General features: G+C 41.6%; 1 protein-coding gene across 3 annotated transcripts in view; it reads right to left on the bottom strand.

Moving 5' to 3' along the window:
* Positions 1–18,596, bottom strand: part of MACF1 (microtubule actin crosslinking factor 1) — a gene marked incomplete at both ends in the record, with an annotated part of 419,220 nt that overhangs the window by 193,781 nt on the left and 206,843 nt on the right. For all 3 annotated transcript variants that reach the window (XM_080692742.1, XM_080692743.1, XM_080692741.1), the window contains 7 exons: positions 734–872; positions 2,010–2,188; positions 10,516–10,685; positions 11,478–11,661; positions 13,675–13,801; positions 15,577–15,731; positions 17,356–17,508. In XM_080692742.1, coding sequence (XP_080548868.1) covers positions 734–872; positions 2,010–2,188; positions 10,516–10,685; positions 11,478–11,661; positions 13,675–13,801; positions 15,577–15,731; positions 17,356–17,508 — 1,107 coding nt within the window. The remainder of the gene's footprint in view (positions 1–733; positions 873–2,009; positions 2,189–10,515; positions 10,686–11,477; positions 11,662–13,674; positions 13,802–15,576; positions 15,732–17,355; positions 17,509–18,596) is intronic.

Here is an 18,596-nt window from a genome sequence, read left to right as displayed (position 1 = left end):
ACAAGAAAAACTCTTTCCAGAATGGAAAGCCTTCCAAGAATGGCCTGTGAGAATCAAATGATGTGACAACTAAGTGCTTTACAAACTTACATCAGAACCACTGGATGCATTCAATTAGGCCATTATTTTACTGGGAGAAAAGGGGAGAAAATAAATTGAAAAATAAGAGTCCTTTTGTGTGCATGTGGTGCTGGGGATTAAACTGGAGCATTGTACCGCTGAGCTATACCTCCAGCCCTTTTTGTTTTGAACAGGATCTCGCCAGGTTACTGTCGCCTCAAGTCTTCCATCCTCCTTTCTTGGCCTCTCAAGTACTGGGATTACCACTGTACCCATCTTTTTTTCTGTCCTTTCTAGCTAGACATACTTCTAAGACTCTTCTTTTTTTTTTTTAATTGAATCCAGGTGCATTCTATCTCTAAACCCCAGCCCATTTTTTTTTTTTTTTTTTTTTGAACAGGATCTTGCTAAATTGCTGAGGATCTGGCTATATTGCTGAGGTTGGCCTCAAACCAGTGAACCTCCTGTCTCAGCCTCCCAAGTACTAGGATTACAAGCAAGCACCACCATGCCTGGCTTTAGTCCCTTCTTTGGATACATATTAAAATACGTGAAATTTGATAGTTCAAATGCAAACTTAAATCAGTGTCATAATATCCAAAATTGCATTTAATTACTATCACAAAGCAGTGGATACGTTAAATCAACCCTCTAAGAAAACAGAGCAGCCAACCTGTAATGAGGACCGATGGGACTCCAGGGCGGAGAGGTCTGCTGACACTGCTTCTTCTTGACTCAGCCTGATCTCATAGCCCCTGACCAAGAGCTCAGCATCCTGTATGTGGCGCACTATTACATCGACTGTCTTCAGTCTATGGTGGGAAAAACATCGTCTTTCATTATCATGAGAATTTTAAGATCTGGGCCACATACCTGGAGTACTACAGAGAGGATCACAACACAACTGCTCAAATAAGTTTCACCATTATGAGATGGTTTTGCCAAAAGAAGAAACCATGCTGAGCTGCTAATTTAAGCCAATTCAAAATAAAGTTCTCAATGGTCCTGGGACATGCACACATGTGGCACTCAAGGAGAGAAGGCACAAGGCCAGAAACCAGTCAAAAGCCAAGTGTCTAAGATCTGTCATTCCTCAAGGTCATGGGTAGAGATATGTAGTTAGGGGAAGACCTGGTTTAGCTGAAAAGTTTTGGGTTTTTTTTCTTTCTTTCTTTTTTTTTTTTTTTTCAGTACTAGGGATAGAACCCAGAGGCCTGCTACTTCTGGACTACACTCCCAGACCTATTTTATATTTTTTATTTGGAAACAGGGTCTCACTAAGTTGTTAAGAGCCTCACTACGTAACTAGGCTGGCTTTGAAACTACGCAATCCTCCTGTCTCAGCCTCCCAAGTACTAGGATTACAAGTGTACGCCACCACGCCCGGCTAGCTGAAAAGTTTTTATTCTTTAGTCTCTCGTCCTCTCTTCTAAAGCCTTTAGGTATTATTTTTCAGAGGTATTGAGTTAAACAAAAATTAAGTTCAAAACAGTCTTAACACTGCTAATTAAGCCTTCATCCACATCTTGGGCATGTGTTCATTGTAGTCCACATGAACCCATGCTACTAGCAAATAAAGTTAAGACTTTTCATCCTAGCTATATGTTCTTTAAGATCTGTGATCATACCCGAGCGTGGTGGTGCATGCTTGCAATCCCAGCATTCAGGAGGCTGAGACAGGAGGATCGCGGTTTGTGGACAGCCTCAGCTACTTAGTGAGGCCCTTTGCAACTCAGTGAGACCTGGTTTCAAAATAAAGAATAAAAAATAGGGCAGAGGGTGTAGCTCAGAGGTAGAATGCCCCTGGGTTCCATCCCCAATACCACACACACACAAAAAAAAAAACTCTGCAATGTTTCTGTATGATTAAAGAAACACCCTCAGCCCTTGTCCTTTTTATCCTAAAGGAAACCACTGCCCTTTGTACCCCCAAACCTGAGCTTACTCACTTATTTAGATAGACAGTGGAGAGACCAGAGACATGGTCCATCTTCTCCACCAGTAGATTCAGTTCTGAGCGCAGAGTTGGAACACTCGAACCAGAGGGTGACTGACTGAGAAAGCTGTTGCATTTCATGGAAATGGTATCCAAGTCAGACCTCAGGTGCTGCAAATCTTCCTGTGTGCGCTGTCAGGAACAAGATGCATGAGAAACAGATAGAATTGAGCAAATAAGTTAGAAAGAAGTGGTTTTTGAAAATAGCAAAATACTAAAAATCAGCAAAGGCCAGGCATGGTGGTGCACAATTGTAGTCCCCAGTGCTTGGGAAACAGACAGGAGGACCTCAGGATTGCAGCCAGTCTCAGCAACTTAGCAAGGCCCTGTTTTAAAAAAAAAAATAAAAATAAAAAATAGGAGTGGGAGTAGCTCGGAGGCAGAATGCTCTTGTGTTCAATCCTAAGTAACACACAAACAAACAAACAAACAAACAAATAAATGAAAAATAAGGAAAGATGGCATGTGGGGGTGGTGTTCCAAAAATGAAACCAAAAACAAAAAAAAAATCCTCCCTCCCTCCCTCCCTTCCTTCCTTCCTTCCTTTGGCACTAGGGATTGAACCCAAGGCCATTTTACCTCTGAGCTACACCCTCAACCCTATTTTATTTTTATTCTGAAACAAGGTTTCGCTAGGTAGGTGAATGTCTTACTACTTTCTGAAACTGTCCTGTCTCAGCCTCCTAAATGCTGGAATTACAAGTGTGTGCCACCATGCCAGGCTCCACACAAATAATTTCCCTTCCTTCCTTCCTTTCTGCAGGTCTGGGGATGAAACCCAGGGGCATTCGACCTCTGAGCTATAACCCCTGTATTCTTTATTTTGAAACAGGGTCTCACTGAGTTGAAAAGGGCCTCACTAAGTAGCCGAGGCTGTCTGCGAACCGCGATCCTCGGGTCTCAGCCTCCCCAATGCTGGGATTATAAGTGTGCACCACCATACCCGGCCCCACACAAATAATTTCTGAATAAGATGAATGAACTGTAGATAGATCTTCAGGCTAAAGATAAGAACTATAAATAAAAGTTGAACTTCAGTTTATTGGGGTTATTTATGCAGTAATATGAGTTAGCAATCCTCAAACTATTCTATGTAAATGCTAGGATTGAGTAATAAGTAAATGTATTATGGATAATATAAAGCAGGTTCTTTGGTCTTAGGGAAGGGTTTTACAAATATCTCTGTGCTGCTGGTAATAGAAATGGATGAAAACAGATGCATATAGATACATGCTCTTTACTTGGAGGGTTGCAGGTTCAAAGCTGGCCTCAGCAACTTAGTGAGACCCTGTTTCTGGGTAAGAAATAAAATAAGGCTGAGGGCTGTGGCTTGGAGGTAGAATTCCCCTGAACTCAATCCCCAGTAACACACACACACACACACACACACACACACACACACACACACACACACACTTTGTGTGTAACAAAACTGATAAGAACATTGATCTATATGATATTCTTAAATGCTGATGTACTTGTATGCACACACACAAAGTATTTGTAGCATATGCGTTTTTGTATAGGCATATGCATGTATGTGTTGGTTGGTAATGGATTCTCTCTAGCAGGCCTACAAGTAATAGCACACCTATGGACACATTCAGCACCTAGCTCCCAGGACATCTCATTTTGTGAAAAAGAAAGTGCTCAAAAAATGATGGGGCACGTTAAAAGGGCACAGGAGACAGCTTGAAGGGACTCTCATGCCCTAAATTTGGGAATTTTGTTTTGTACTGGGGATCAAAACCAAGGGAGTTCTACCTCTGAGCTATACCTCCATTCCCCCCCACCTTTTTTGTGGTACTGGGGATGGAACCCAGGGAACTTCTACCTCCGGGCTACACTCCCAGACCTATTTTATATTTTATTTGGAAACAGGGTCTCTTAAACGAGGCAAGACTGGCTTCAAACCTGCGCGATCCTCCTGTCTCAGCCTCCCAAGTGCTGGGATTACAAGTGTGCGCCACCACGCCCGGCTCCCTACCCCTTTTTTGAAACAAAGTCTTGCTGCATTACTGAGGGTCTTGCTAAGTTACTGAGGCTGGCCTAGAACCTGTGATCCTCCTCTCTTAGTCTCCTAAGTACTAGAATTACAGATGTGTGCCTACAAACTACTTGAAAAAAATTAATCAAAATATTATGAAAATAGTGGGCACAGTGTTACATGCCTGCAGTCCCAGCTGCCTTGGAAGGCTTAAGCAGGAGAATTGCTTAAGCCCAGGAGTCTGAGACCAGCCTGAGCAACATAGTGAGACACCATCCATCCGTGTGTGTGTGTGTGTGTGTGTGTGTGTGTGTCTTCCCCTTTCTCTATCACTTATTTATGTTTAGAGGTACTGGGGGATTGAACCCAGAGACACTCTATCTTGGAGCTACACCCCCAGCCCAGTTTTTATTTCTTATTTGGAAAGAGGGTTTTCCTAGGTTGATGAGAGTGTAACTACTTGCTGAGACTGTCCTATCTCTTAAAAATAAAAAAGGAAGAAAGAAAGAAATTACACACCACTGAATAAGACTCCATGAGTATATACTGACATTAATTTTAAAAAATGAAAGAAAAGTTGGGCGTGGTAGCGCACACTTGTAATCCCAGCATTTGGGAGACTGAGACAGAAGGATCACGGTTTGTGGCCAGCCTCACCGACTTAGTGAGGCCCTTTGTAACTCAGTAAGACCCTGTTTCAAACTAAAGAATAAAAAGTAGGGCTGGGGGTGTAGCTCAGAGGTAGAATGCCCCCGTTCCATCTCTAGTACCATAAACAAAAAAAAGGAAAGAGGAGGAAAGGAGAAAGGAAGAGATAAAAGAAAGAAAGGAGAGAAAGGGGGAAGGAAAGGAAGGAGAGAAAGAAAGAAGTGATTTTTCCCTTTCAACAGAATGGGATTTTTTAATGCAGAAGGAATGACAGAATTAGAAAAACCAGTTAACAACTAATCAAAGTTAGCAGCAACATCACAGGCCTGTGATACAGCCCCCAAATGCCACATGAACACAATGCTGCTTCTGTGGCTTTCCTGCGAAAAATGTATAACCTAAACCTTATCAGGAGGAAGCCACAGATAAACACAAAGAGAAACAAATAGAAGGACAAAGTAGTCTACATTTATTCTAAAAAGTAAATGGTCTGTACTTTGCGAAAATGCTACAGTCATCAAAGATATGATGAAAAAACTGAGAAGCTGTTTCAAGCCAAAGAAACCTACAGACACAATGCAGCTAAATCCAAGTGTGAGCCTGGATCAAATCCTGGACCAAAAATATACTTTTGGGGGGAAGGGGAAAAGAGGATTAAAGGGGATTATTAGGTCAACTGAAATTTTATTGAGGAATGGGGTTAGAAAACAATATATCAATGTTAATTTCCTGATTTTAATCATAGTTGCATGGTTATGTAAGAGCCTATCTTTGTTGTTGTTGTTTTTTTTTTTTTTTAAATGTACACTTAAGTATTTAGAAGTAAAGTAGCACCATGTCTGGAACATATTCTAAAGATACATAAATAGAAGAAAACTGTAAAGCAAAGGTAGAAAAATGTTAACATTTGGGAAATCTAGTTGAAGGGTATATGAGAATAAAACATGTCTATGTATCTGAAATTTAAAAAGGAGAGGTCTATTAATCTTTATTTTTTAGCATGTTCTATTTTTCAAAGAAAAAGAGATTTGGGATGACTCAATAGAAAACCAAAGGTTTCACATGAGAGTTTTAGGCTCCTATGATAGGCCTCATTTAAGACTATTACATTATTTTAAGTCAGAAAAAAAAAAAAAACCCATACTGCGCTTTCATCCTCCTTTTCACACTTAGGAACAACCAAGAAAGGTTTAATATCAAACAAACAAAAACCTGCCAGGCGGGTGGTGCACACTTGTAATCCCAGCATTCGGGAGGCTGACACAGGAGGAGCGCAGTTGGCAGACAACCTCTGCTACTTAGTGAGGCCCTTTGCAACTCAGTGAGACCCTGTTTCAAAATAAAAAATAAAAAATAGGACTGGGGGTGTAGCTCGGAGGTAGAATGCCCCTGGGTTCCATTCCCAGTACCCCCACACACACACCAAAAAAAAAAAAAAAAAAAAAAAAAAAAAAAAAACCTCACTCTTCTTCATTAGCAATACCTTGCCGTCCCCTTTAAACTTCCATATCTTTTTTTTTTTTTCTCCCAGTATTGGAAATTGAACCCCGGGGCATTCTGCCTCTGAGCTACAACCTAAGCCCTATTTTTATTCTTTATTTTGAAACAAGGTCTCACTAAGTTGTGGATAGGCTCAATAAGTAGCTGAAGCTGGCTGTGAACCTGAGGATCCTCCTGTCTCAGCCTCCCAAGTATTGGGATTACAAGTGTGTGTCACCACGCCCGGCTTCATATCAAATTTAATAAGTTTCATAGAGCTTTCTCACATGATTCCAGGTAGAAACATTGTGACAACATTCTAAATTCCTAAGGCTTTAAAAAAATTTTTAGTTCTGCATATTGAACCCAGGAATGGTCTGCCTCTGAGCTATATCCTTACCCTACCCCCACATCTTTTAAAATTTTTACTTTGAGTCAAGGTCTCACTAAATTGCCCAGATAGTGTTGAACTTGCATAGCTGCTGCCTCAGTCTTCCAAAGTGCTGGGATTACAGGTGTGCATTATGATACCTGACCTTACAGCAATGTATACTGGAAAACTGAGAAATACATTAGATATCTCATGATATCTCCTATGCTAATCTTATGAAATACTATACTTACACTCTTATACTATCTTATGATATGCTCGTTTACTAAGTCACTAACTGTGACTTCAACCATTTATTTCTCTTTACATTATAAGCCAAAGAAAAGAAACTAATTTATTTATTTATTTACTGTGGTACTAAGGATTGAACCCGAGGCATTTCACCTCGAAGCTTTATCCTCAGCCCTTTTTATTCTTTATTCTGAAACAGGGTCTCACTAAGTAGCTGAAGCTAGCTGTGAACCTGAGATCTTCCTGTCTCAGCCTTCCAGGTACTGAAATTACAAGTATGTGCCACCCCACCCAGCTCTAGCTCTACTTTTTTTTTTTGGGCGGGTCTAGGGATAGAACCTAGGGGCATTCTACCTCCGAGCTACACCCCCTGCCCTATTTTTTATTTTGAACTGGGTCTCACTGAGTTGCAGAGGGCCTCACTAAGTAGCTAAGGCTGTCCGTGAACCAAGATCCTCTGGTCTCTGCCTCCCGAATGCTGGGATTACAATCATGCACCACCAGGCCTGGCTTTCTACTTTTCATTCTTTATTTTTTATTTTATTTTTGGATTGAACCCAGAGGCATTTGACCTCTGAGCTACACTACCAGCCCTATTTTGTATTTAAAAAAAAATTTTTTTTTTTTTTTTGGCAGTACTGGGGATGAAACCCAGGGGCATTCTACCTCCAAGCTATACCATCAGCCCTATTTTTTATTCTTGAAACAGGGACACACTGAGTTACAAAGGGTCTCACTAAGTACCTGTGACTGTCCGCGAACTGTGATCCTCCTGTCTCAGCCTCCCAAATGCTGGGATTACAAGCGTGCACCGCCACACCTGGCTTTAATTTTGAAACAGGGTCTTGCTACGTTGATGAGCATCTCACTATTTGCTAACACTATCCTTGAACCCATGATTATTCTGTCTCAGCATCCCAAGTACTAGGATTATAGGCACTGCCATCACACCCAGTTTATTCTTTATTTTGAAACAGGGTTTCACTAAATTGTGGAGGGCCTCACTAAGTAGCTGAGGCTGGCTGCAAATCTGTAATTCTCCTGTCTCAGCCTCCCAAGTACTGGGATTATAAGTATGGGCTACCATGCCCGACATAAACAAAGACTTTTAAAAAATTATTATTTGGGGGAGGGTACTAGGGATTGAGCCCTAGGGCATTTATTACTGAGCTATATTCCCACCATTTATTTATTTATTTATTTATTTATTTATTTATTTATTTATTGGCAATACTGGGGATGGAACCCAGGGGCATTCTACCTCTGAGCTACACCTATTTTTTATTCTTTATTTTGAAACAGGGTCTCACTGAGTTGCAAAGGGCCTCACTAAGTAGCTGAGGCTGTCCCCCAACCATGATCCTCTTGTCTCAGCCTCTTGAATGCTGGGATTACAAGTGTCTGGCTTTTTATTTATTTGTTTGTTTGTGTGCTACTGGGGACTAAACCAAGGGACATTCTATCTATGAGCTATACCCCTAGATCTATTTTATTTTTTATTTTGATAAAAGATCTTACTAAATCACAGAGGCTAGCCTTTAATCTGCAATCCTTCTGTCTCAGCCTTCCAAGTACTGGAGTTATAGCTGTATGCCACCATGCCCAGCCTTATTTATTTACTTACTTACTTATTTATTTTGTGGTACTGGGGATGGAACTCAGTGGCATTGTACCTCCAATCTATATCCCCAGCCTTATTCTTTAGTCTTTTCATTTTTGAAACAGGGTCTCACTGAGTTGCAAAGGGCCTCACTAAGTAGCTGAGGCTGTTCACGAACCGTGATCCTCCTGTCTCAATCTCCTGAATGCTGAGATTACAAGAGTGTGCCACCACACCAAGCCCAGCCTTATTTTTTGAGACAGGTGTCACTAAATTGCTGAGGCTGACCTCAAACCTGAGCTCTTCCTGCCCAGCCTCCCAAACAAGAACCTTGAATTAACTTTTATTGCCTCAGGACTCAATACAACAATTCACATCTGCTGTTTTTATTTCAAGAATAGTGTGTGTGTGTGTGTGTGTGTGTGTGTGTGTGTGTGTGTGTGTGTGTGTGAGACTGAGAACTGAACCCTGGGGATTCTACCGCTGAGCTATATCCCAGTCTTTCTTTGTTAATTTATTTATTTGTGATACTGTGGATGGAACCCAGAGACATTCTACCTTTGAGTGACTCCCAGCCCTAATTTTTAATTCTTTATTTTTGAGACAGGGTCTCATTGAGTTGCAAGCGGCCTTACTAAATAGATGAGGCTGTCCGCAAACCGCGATCCTCTGGTCTCAGACTCCTGAATGCTGGGATTACAAGTGGTCCTTATTTTGAAACAGAATCTCCCTAAGTTGCTGAAGGCCTTGCTAAATTGCTGGGGCTATCCTCAAACCTGCAATACTCCTGTCTCAGTATCCCAAATAATTGGAATACAGGCGTGTGTCACTATACCTGGCTAATATCCTATATTTTTACATTTTACTTTTATAGAAAATTCATTATATGTACTTATCATTTAATCTTTCATAACAACTCTTGGAATTATTATCTTCATTTTATAAGAAAGGAAACTAAGGATGAGAATTAGATTGCCCCGATTCACAGAGTATGCAGAAGACTCCACATGGGAATGTAAGTCTCTTCTATGTTTATTAAGTAATATGATTGAAGGTCACCAAGCTATAGAAAGTAATGCAGGCACATACAGGATAGAAAAGAGCAGCACCTCTACTAAGCTATTTTTTTGTGGGAGGAGGAAGATACTGAGGACTAAACTCAGGAACATTCTACCTCCGAGCTACAACTCTAACCCTATTTATTTGTATTTTTTGTGGTACCTAGAGGCACTCTACCTCCATGGTAGACCCTCAGCCTTATTTTATTATTTTATTTTCAAATAGGGTCTCGCTAAATTGGCGAGAGCCTCAATAAGTTGCTGAGGCTGGCTGCAAACCTGTGATCTCCTGTCTCAGCCTCCCAAGTGCTGGGATTATAGGCATACGCCATCACACTGGGTTTCTACTAAGCACTTTTTTTTATGGAACTGAGGATGGAACCCAGGGGCATTCTACCTCTGAGCTATACCCCCAGCCCTAGTTTTTATTCTTTATTTTGAAACAAGGTCTCACTGAGTTGCGAAGGGCCTTGCTAAGTAGCTGAGGCTGGCTGTGAACCACGATCCTCCAGTGTCAGCTTCCTGAATACTGGGATTACCAGTGTGCACCACCATGCCCAACAACTCTACTAAGCAATTTTAAAATACATAGCCCAAGTTGGGCATGGTAGGGCATGCTTGTAATCCCAATCCATGAAAAACTGAGACAGGAGAATCGTGAGTTGAAGGCCAGCCTTAGCTACTTAGTGAGGCCCTCTGCAGCTTATTTTGAGACCCTGTTTCAAAATAAGGTATAGCTCAGAGGAAGAATCCCTAGTACTGCAAATTAATCAGTTAATTTTAATAAAATACATAGCCCATGTAATACTTAGAACAGTTTACCAGTCCAACTGCCTTGTTAAGTCTACAGGGATCTAATCAATTCAGCAATAGGTTTGAGGCTGCAATCCTGCTACTCCACAGGTAAAAGGCATTCATTCACAGGCTGCAAGGCTGCAGGAAGAATTCCTGAAGAGGACTGTCAGGAGTCTGTGGGCTCATTTCTTAGGATCTATAATCTTGGCACCTAGTAATTCTGAAAGCATTCACTTTGCCACCAGCACCCACCTTTCTCCCAGAGCTTACCTCCTGCTCTGCAATCCTCAATGCAATGTCCTGCCGAGCATCTTTGTCAGCCCTAGGGCTGGCTGGAGACTGAATTCGTTTGACCAGCCTCTGTTCATGCTCTTCTAGGCGGAGCCGGATATTCTTTAGCTCTGAGATGTAGATCTTGGCCGCAGTCTCCTCTTTGTCCTCTGTGAATGCATAAGCACAGAAGACCATTAATCTCTCCATCAGAGATCAACAACCCTGAGAACAACAGAGCCTCCTCAGACAGAGAGCATGGGTGCCCCATACCCCCTTTTGGCAAAAGCAAGGTCTTATTTTTATTTCTTTATCTCGGAAGGACTGGGGATTGAACTCAAGACCCTGTTCAAGCTAGGCAAGCACTCTACCACTGAGGTATACTGCCAGTCCTTTTTTTTCCTTTTTCCTTGTGGTACTGGGGTTCCTGGGAGCCCTTCTACCTCTAGGCTACACTCCCAGACCTATTTTTTACATTTTTATTTGGAAACAGGGTCTCTTAAGCCAGCACAGCTGGCTTCGAACCTGCGCTATCCTCCTGTCTCCACCTCCCAAACGCGGAGATTACAAGCGTGCGCCATCATGCCCGGCGTCAAGTCCTTTTAATTTTATTTTGAGACAGTCTTGCTATATTCCCAAGGTTGGCCTTGAACTTGGGATCCTCCTACCTCAGCCTCCCAAGTACCTGGGATTGTAGGTGTGCACCACCATGCTCAGCTACAGCAAAGTCTTATTTAGGGAACTTTTGTCCTGATCCTGAAGTCCATGCATCATAGACTGTTCTTTAAAGAGCCAACATGGTATGTCCACAAAAGATGTCATTATGTTGACTAGCCATAACAACCACAACACCCACAATCTGATTTCTCTATAAGAGTTTCTCTATCTCAAGGCGATGTTACTTTCTAGTTTATTCAAAGCACCCATCCACCGTCCTCCATCCCTCTTCCCAGGGCACACACCGTTCTCCATGGACTTCATCATGTGCTGGAAGTGGGCTTTACAAGCCTCAACCTCCTCTTCCAGCCGCAAGCGATCAGCCACTGAGAAGAGCGCAGAATCACGGCTGTCCTGCAGGAAGTCTTCATAGTGGGCCTGGAGGTTCTTCATAATCTGGTGGCTCTCCCCGGGTGCTGAGGATCGAAGCTAGACAGAAGGAGACAAAGAAAACAGCAATAGAATGGGGAATAATGATCTATCTATCCCTCAATTTTTTTTTTTTTAATGGTACTGGGGATGGAATCCAGAGAAATTCTACCTCCAAGCAAACGCTACCTCCAAGTTACACACCCAGCCCTAGTTTTTAGTCCTTTTATTTATTTTATTTTTTGATTTTTTTTTTGGGGGGTCTGGGGGTGAAACCTAGGGACATTCGACCTTCGAGCTATACCCCTTGCTCTATTTTTTATTCTTTTTTTGAAACCGGGTCTCACTGAGTTGTAAAGGGCCTCACTAAGTATCTGAGGCTGTCCGCGAACCACGATCCTCCGGTCTCAGCCTCCCAAATGCTGGGATTACAAGCATGTGCCACCACGCTCGGCTTCTAGTCCTTTTCATTTTTTTTTTTTTTTTTTTTGTGGTACTGGGGTTCCTGGAAGCCCTTCTACCTCCGGGCTACACTACCAGACCTATTTTTACATTTTTATTTGGAAACAGGGTCTCCTAAGCCAGCATGTGGGGCTGATCCTCCTGTCTCTGCCTCCCAAGCACGGGGATTACAAGCGTGCGCCACCACGCCCGGCCCTTTTAATTTTCAAATATGTCTTACTGAGTTGCGAAGAGCCTCGCTAAGTAGCTGAGCCTGTCAGTGAACCATGATCCTCTGGTTTCTACCTCCCAAACCCTGGGATTACAAGGCTGAGCACCACGCCTGGCTCTCTACCTCGTTTTTTACTGAACTCTAACATATATACAAAATGTTAACGTTCCATCCGTTTCATTACTGCACAAACCATAATCGTGAACATGCTGACGTTCCCAAACTGAATTCAACCATTTATCAGTATTGAGGTAAAAAGCACCCTTTGTACCCTACTGAACCTCACTCTATCTATCTATCTATCTATCTATCTATCTATCTATCATCTATCTGCAGTACTGGAGATGGAACCCAAGGGCATTCTACCTCTGAACTACACCCCCAGCCCTATTTTTTATTCTTCATTTTTTGTTTGTTGTTTGTTTGGTGGTACTGGGGTTCCTGGAAACCCTTCTACCTCCAGGCTATACTCCCAGACCTATTTTAAATTTTTATTTGGAAACAGGGTCTCTTAAGCCAGCACGGCTGGCTTCGAACCTGCGTGATCCTCCTGTCTTCGCCTCCCAAGCGTGGGGATTACAAGCATGCGCCACCATGCCCGGCTTATTCTTCATTTTGAAACAGGGTCTCCCTAAATTGCAGGAGGCATCACTAAATAGCTGGGGCTGGCTGCAAATCTGCAATCCTCCTGTCTCAGACTTCCAAGTACTGGGATTACAAGTATGCACCATCACACCTGGCTCTTTTTTTATTTTGAAACAGGGTCTTACTAAATTGTGGGGTTCCTTGCTAAGTTGCTGAGGCTGTCCTCAAACTTGTGATCCTCCTGCCTCAGCCTCCCAAGTACCAGGACTATAGGTGTGTGTCACGGTGTGTGGCTTTGGATATAACATCTCGTTTTGTTTGTGGTATTGAGGTTAAACCAGGGATGTACTCCTTCTGAGCTACACCTCTAGCCCTATTTTATTTTTTATTTTGAAACAGGGTCTCGCTAGGTTGCTGAGAGTTTCACTAAGTTGGTGAGGCTGGTCTTGAACCTGCACTATTCCCATCATGGCTTCTAAGTACTGGGAATACAGGCATGTGCCACCATGCCCAACTTCGACAAAACTCTTAATAATTGTTAATTTCCCAATATTCATCTACTACACACTTCTCTGCAAAGAAAACATTTGTCCTGCAGACTGAGAAAAAGCCTGCAAGCTTCTCCCTTTGGCAAATATGTTACTTATTTTCATCAGGGATTAATTATTCAAGCTACCAATTCTAGATCCTAAGACCTATAAAAGTCCTAACCCTGGAACAGCAACCCTGGCTCTGCTTTATTTGGCTGGAGAGATGTCTTTGGGTAATGAAAAAAGTTTGCCAATAGGATGGGGCCTGAACAAACACACAATTACCTTTTCTAGGTTCCAGGTCTGTACAAGGTCAAGATCCTTCCGCAGATAGTTCCAGGAGATAAGGCTTTTGGTGTTAATGTGCAGCTGGTGCCAAAGGGCCATCACCTTCTGATAAGACTGCTCCACCCTAGATACAACATAGGACCTGATTAAGGCTTGAGCTCCACATTAGAGCACTTCTAAAGGAAAACGTGACGACTTTAGCAGAAATGATATGTTAAGCAGAGAAAGACAATATGCTTTAACGCATATTTTATTTTTTGGTAGGATTAAGAATGGAACCCAGGGTTTCACACATGCTAAGTAAGCACTCCACCACTGGACCTTTATAAAAGTTTTATTTTAAGACAGAGTTTTACTAAATTATCCAGGTTGGCCTGGAACTTGTGATCCTCTTACCCCAGCTTCCTAAGTAGCTAAATTACAGGTGTGAACCAGTAGGCCTGGAATGAAAATCTTTTTTTTTTTTTGGTGGTACTGGGGTTCCTGGAAACCCTTCTACCTCCAAGCTACACTCCCAGATCTATTTTTTATATTTTTATTTGGAAACAGGGTCTCTTAAGCCAGTGAGGCTGGCTTTGAACCTGTGTGATCCTCCAGTCTCCGCCTCCTAAGTGTGGGGATTACAGGTGTGTGCCACCACGCCCAGCTGGAATGGAAATCTTTAGAACTAAATTAATTAAAATCTTCCATCAGGACTTGCTACAGTATTATGTACATTATATTAGTAAATATTCAGCAATCTTATAAGTATTATCTGAATGTAACACATTTATAAGAAGCTAGAAAGAATAATCAGAGTGCACTAATAAAACTAAAGACAAAACAATCCTATTTAGAATTGTTGAAGAATAAAGATGCCAATGCTTAGAAAGTGATTTTTCTATCCAGGTATAGTGGTGCATACTGCTTGTAATTCCAGTATGTGAAAAACTGAGACAGGAGGATCACAGGTTCAAGGACAGCTTTAACAAGCAGTGAGACTCTTAAAAAAAAAAAAAAAAAAAAAAAAGCTGGGTGTGGTGGCACATGCTTTTAAGCTTGTAATCCCAGCATACTGGAGGTTGAGAAGAGAGGATCTTGGATCTTGGTTTGCGGACAGCCTCAGCTACTTAGTGAGGACCTCTGAAACTCAGTGAGACCTGGCTTCAAAATAAAGAATAAAAAATAAGGCAGGGGGTGTAGCTCAGAGGTCAAATTCCCCTGAGTTCCATCCCCAGACCCACGAAAGAAAGAAAGAAAGAAAGAAAGAAAGAAAGAAAGAAAGAAAGAAAGAAAGAAAGAAAGAAAGAAAAGGGAAGGAGGAAGGAAGGAAGGAAGGAAGGAAGGAAGGATGGATGGATGAATCTGGCTGGGGGTGTCACTCCGAGGTAGAATGCCCTGGTTTCTATCTCCAGTACTGAAAAAAAAAAAAAAAAAAAAGAAGAATAAAAAGTAGGGCTGGAGGTAGAGCTCAGAAGTAGAATGTGCATGGGTTCAATCTCCAGTAATGCCAAAATAAAATTAAATTAAAATTAAAAATAGGGCTGGGGGTCTAACTTGGAGGTAAAATGCCTCTGAGTTCAATATTCAGTACCAAAAAAAAAAAAGTGATTTGCTGTTCCACATATTTACAAAAATACTAAAATACTTAAAAATAGCAACTTAAGTAATTTGGTATACAAAAGGAAAACTACAGCATGTAGGGCTTGAGAAGATGTTTTTTGTGTTTTTTTTTTTTTGAGAAGATGTTTTTTATATTCAACCTTCCAATTTCTTGAAGAGCTACAAACAGATACACAGACACACTAACTTAACCTTGAATTTTTTTTAACTTGAATTTTTTTTTTGGTCCAAGATCTTACATGCAGGTTGCCCCAGGCACAGGGCAGAGGTGGTGCTGAGCGGCAGTGGAGTATTTACCTGCTGGCCATCTCGATGGCGTCCTTATTGGGTGGAGGGATGAGGAAGCAGACCGAGGGCACCATCGCCTCATTCCCCGTGGGGCTGATCACCTTCCACTTGGTCCGCTGAGAATTATCTTCTAGTACACATTCATCGTTCTTGCAAATTGTGATCTGATGAGACAAAGTCACAGGTTATTGCTAATGGAGACGCCAATGACCTATTATAACCTGGTACCTGGTCCCAAGATTATGAAATTTTAGATTATGAAATTTTTAAGAAAAGAACTATCACTTAGTGAGGGCTCCTGTTTTTATAATTCCCCAACACATCAAATAGATAGAGGAAATATCTATAAATGTCTGTTATATGTAAATAACTGAGTGTATGAGAGTTATGAAACCAAAAGATACTCAAGAACAATCTGTACTAAAAACCATTAGAGCAAAAACGAATTAAAGCACTGCTTTTATGATTCTTACTTCCCCTCCCTTCCAATCATGCTTCCCTGATTCCTGAAATTAAGCAATTGTTTGTTTACTTATAATTAATTTATTCATTGGTACTAGGGGTGGAACCCAGGGACATTTTACCTCTGAGCTATACCCCAGACCTATTTTATTCTTTTATTTGAAAAGAGAGTCTCACTAAGTTGCAGATGGCCTCACTACGTTGCTGAGGTTGACTGTGAACCTGTGATCTTCCTGTCTTAGCTTCCCAAGTACTGGGATTACAAGCATTTGCCACCATGCCTGGCTTGTTTAAGTATTTTGGAATCATTAATTCTTCCTGTTGAGAGACAATTAACAAATATTATTATCCCTATTTTACAGAAAGAAATACTGAGACACAAAAATATGGTCTTGCTCTTCTAATCATTCTTATTGAGTGTCTGCTATGTGCCTGCATATTAAAGAAGACACAATGGGAACCAAACATGATATCTGCCCTACATATTCTGGGGTGAAATACTGTGTGACAAATACAATTTACTGGAAAACAGTAAAAAGGACATGGCACTGTCAGGCTAGGGAGGTCAAGAATTTAAAGCCAACCTAAAGTTTTTGTTGTTGTTTTGTTCTAATAAGACCAGGCCGGTGGTAGGACAAAGAATGTACCCAATGAGGAGGTTGATAAAAAATCCAAGAAAAAGAAGCCCATAATCTAACTTTAGGTAGTAGCAGGGCCAGAAACTACATTTAAGAGATATTCACAAACTGGGCATGGTGGCACACGCTTGTTAATCCCAGTACTTGGGAGCCTAAGACAGGAGGATCACAGGTTCTCGGCCAGCCTAAGCTACTTAGTGAGGCCCTCCACAACTTAGAGAGACGCTGTTTCAAAAATAAAGAATAAACAACAGGGCTGGGGAATGTAGCTCAGAGGTAAAATATCTGGGTTCAATCCCCAGTACTGCAAAAAGAGAAGAAAGAAGAAAGAGGAGAGAGAGAGGAGAGAGGAGAGAGGGAGAGGGAGAAGGGAGAGGGAGGAGAGAGGAGAGGAGAGGAGAGGAGAGGAGAGGAGAGGAGAGGGAGGAGAGAGGAGAGGAGAGGAGAGGAGATGGAGGTTTATCTCACAGGTGTCATAAAGAGCCCACTCTGTCTACACTTAGGGAGCAGGCCAAGAATGTAGAGTTGAGGCCTTTTTTATTTTCAATGACAGGAGAGATTTGAGCACTTTTAAATTCTAATTTTAAAACTTCATTGACTTGATCTATGCCTATAATCACAACCATAATGGAAGTCTTCCCTCCTGACTTCCACTCTAGAGCCCAGAGGTATCCTTCCACCTGCTTACCTCAATTTGCCGATAGTCACAGATGGCTTTCACGGAAATGGTGCTCTTTAGCACGTGGTCTGGGCTGCGTGGCTTTAGCTGAACAATGGTTTTTGATCTCCCAACAAGACTGGCAACTGAACTCTTGGACTGTATAAGCTGCTCCTTTTCATCCTACAAAATGAGAGGGGGGAAAAAAAAGACATTAGTGGTGCTACTCTAGGTTACTAGGACAACAATGAAAATTCATTGCTCCACTCCCTAAGACAATGTCATTTTTCAGCTAAGTAAGGGTCCTTGGTGGATCCATCTTAGATAAAGATTTAGGCAAAGGTAAAGAGAAAAGAAGAGAACATTTCTGTCTTCTTCTTCTTCTTCTTCTTTTTTTTTTGGTGAGTCTAGGGATAGAACCCAGGGGTATTTGACCTCTGAGCTACATGCCCCAGTCCTATTTTTTATTCTTTATTTTGAAACAGGGTCTCACTAAGTTGCGAAGGGCCTCACCAAGTAGCTGAGGCTATCCGCGAACCGCACTCCTCCTGTCTCAGCCTCCTGAATGCTAAGATTATGAGCGTGCGCCACCACGCCTGGTTTCATTTCTGTCTTTTAACAAGTACATTTGTACCCGAAATTTGCAGCTTTCTCCCCGTGCCCTTTTCAATGACCCATAAAGGCACATGCATAACAAAAAGCAAAACAAACATCTTGCTGCCAAATACAGCTTATATAGCTACTAAAGGTTTCCCCAAATACAGTTCAAAGAACATGGAAGGTACAAACAATAATGACAGCATTATTATTTTTTTATATTCCTCACTGGTTGAAACCAGTTCTTCCCCTTTCTGCTAGAGTTATGCTACTTAAGATTTTCTAAAAAATTCTATCTCCTCAGCTCTACTCCAAATACCTCATTTTTCCAAATTAAGTTAAACTTTTAAGAGACAGAGTTTAGTTCTTCAACCAACAGCCTACAAATTCTGCTGGTGAAGGCATCCTGATAAATGATTCAGCATTTACCTTTTGCATCTTGCCATGCTGTATTTATGTAAATCTGATTGGTTTAAATGAAGTGTCATGCAAAGTTGAAATTCTCAAATCTCTGAACCCCAATGATCTTAAAAGCTCATGAACTTCTTGTCAACAGAATTGGTAGTAATTACCAATTCCATTAAAAGTAAACAGTAAGCTTTATCTATTAACCAGGATGTTGCAAGCCCATTGTGAGGCGTAACAGTCCCCAGAAGAGGGCTTATTTAGGATGG

Source organism: Muscardinus avellanarius (assembly GCF_963383645.1).
Source record: "Muscardinus avellanarius genome assembly, chromosome: 3".
Taxonomy (NCBI): domain Eukaryota; kingdom Metazoa; phylum Chordata; class Mammalia; order Rodentia; family Gliridae; genus Muscardinus; species Muscardinus avellanarius.
The sequence above is the reverse complement of the archived record's forward strand: the minus strand, read 5'-3'. Positions and strand labels throughout refer to the sequence as shown.